Source organism: Orycteropus afer, unplaced genomic scaffold (assembly GCF_000298275.1).
Source record: "Orycteropus afer afer isolate SDZICR_OR568_19922 unplaced genomic scaffold, OryAfe1.0 scaffold00744, whole genome shotgun sequence".
In the NCBI taxonomy this organism is placed as follows: domain Eukaryota; kingdom Metazoa; phylum Chordata; class Mammalia; order Tubulidentata; family Orycteropodidae; genus Orycteropus; species Orycteropus afer.
Genome location: NW_006922331.1, coordinates 319,109 through 320,759, shown reverse-complemented (window position 1 = coordinate 320,759; position 1,651 = coordinate 319,109). Strand labels below are relative to the sequence as shown.

The following is a 1,651-nucleotide window of genomic DNA, read 5'->3' as shown; positions in this document are numbered from 1 at the left end:
AGTTGGGGTTTAGTCCACTTCTATATCCTTCCCTTCAAGGCTCCAGGGTCCAGGATTATCTTCTGTGTTTGTGTTCATTGGTTTCCCTTTTCTTTGTTGGAAAGGGTCTGTGCAGTCTTTCTGCCTAGTCCACCATCTTGCCGGAACTCCTCGAACCTGGCACTTTGAACTCGGACTTACAGCCTCCAGAGCGTAAGAATAAACTCCTGTTTGTTCAAGCTGTCTCATCTGTGGTATATTCCTGTCAGAGCGGCACTAGGGAACCAGGACGATGACCAAAGTAGTGAGAGCACGTCTGGCCGTTCTTGCTTCCGCGCAGCATGCCAGCTGCTCTTCCTGCAGGTCAGGCGTGTTCATTCTGGCAGTGCTCAGTACCTTCAGCATTCTTTGCCAACACCATAATTCAGGTACATCCACTCTTCTTCGGTCTTCCTTATTCATTGGCCAGCTCTCACATGCATAGGAGGGGATTGAAAATACCATGGCTTGCACCAGGGGCATCTTAGCCTTCAAAGTGACATCTTTGCTTCTTAATTAACACTTTGGAGAGCTCTTTTGCAGCAGATTTGCCCAGTGCAATACGTCATCTGATTTCTTGACTCCTGCTTCCATGGGTGTTGATTGTGGATGCAAGTAAAATGAAATCTGTGACATCAATCTTTTTTCCATCTATCGTGATGCTACTTATGGGTCCAGTTGTGAGGATTTTGGTTTTCTTTGTACCAAGGTACAATCCATACTGCAGCCTGTAGTCTTTGATCTCCGTTCAGTAAGTGCTTCAAGTCGTCCTCACTGTCAGCAAGCAAGGTTGGATCATCTTTGTATCGGGGTCACTAGTGGGTGGCTGTCTTGCTCCTGACAAGGCTCCCGTCTCCGGGGTGAGGCAGCCATGAGGGTGAAGTGCCAAGGGGCCGGGCACCGCCATCAGTGGCCACTGATACATTTCCTGGGGACTCCTGGCCGGCTGAGCTCTCCACGCCTTGCGGGTGGGCCAGCAACTGGAGCCCTGCCTCTGGGAGCCACTTTCAGCTGTAGCATCCACAGTCATCTTTTGAAGACTATAGGAAGGACATTTGGCTCAGGCCCTGGTTCTTCCTTGACTCCCAGAAGAAGGTCTGCCCCGTGCCCACAGCCGGAGTCAGGTCTGGGAAGCCAGGCCCCGACCCTCCTGAGGCCTTGTTCTTCTGTGATGACTCCTTCTCCCCGTTACTGGGCGGAGCGGCCCCCCTCAGAGCCCTGAGCACTGCGTGTCACTCACCAGCACCCCCTTTCTTCTGCTGCAGCTATGCCCTTTGCTTTCTGCACGAGAGAGAAGCTGCCGTGGACAGAATTTGCTGAGTCTGCAGAAGACGGACCCACCACCAGATTCTGCCAGAAGGTAGAAAGTTAACTGAACGCTGACGCTGCCCCCACACACCAGCGCCAAACACAGCAGGCTGCAGACCTCAGCTGTGGAGCTGGTGCCTTCCCGAGGAGAACGACCAGCCGGTGCTTGTTTTACAGATCAGATGAGATCAGGCTGTTTGCCACCTTAGTGCCCTTTCACCTACATTCTAGGGAAGGCCCTTAGTGGCCTTTCACGTGAGGGACCAGCAGCCTGGGTCGGGGGACCTGTGGTGGATCTGCAGCCAGCAAAGTGGCCCAGCTGCAC

General features: G+C 53.2%; 1 protein-coding gene across 1 annotated transcript in view; it reads left to right on the top strand.

The window, feature by feature from the left end:
* The window catches only part of UPB1 (beta-ureidopropionase 1), a 43,652-nt gene that overhangs the window by 27,503 nt on the left and 14,498 nt on the right, over nt 1-1,651 (top strand). The window contains exon 4 of the mRNA XM_007957399.1: nt 1,284-1,378. Within this exon, the coding sequence (XP_007955590.1) occupies nt 1,284-1,378 (95 nt within the window). The remainder of the gene's footprint in view (nt 1-1,283; nt 1,379-1,651) is intronic.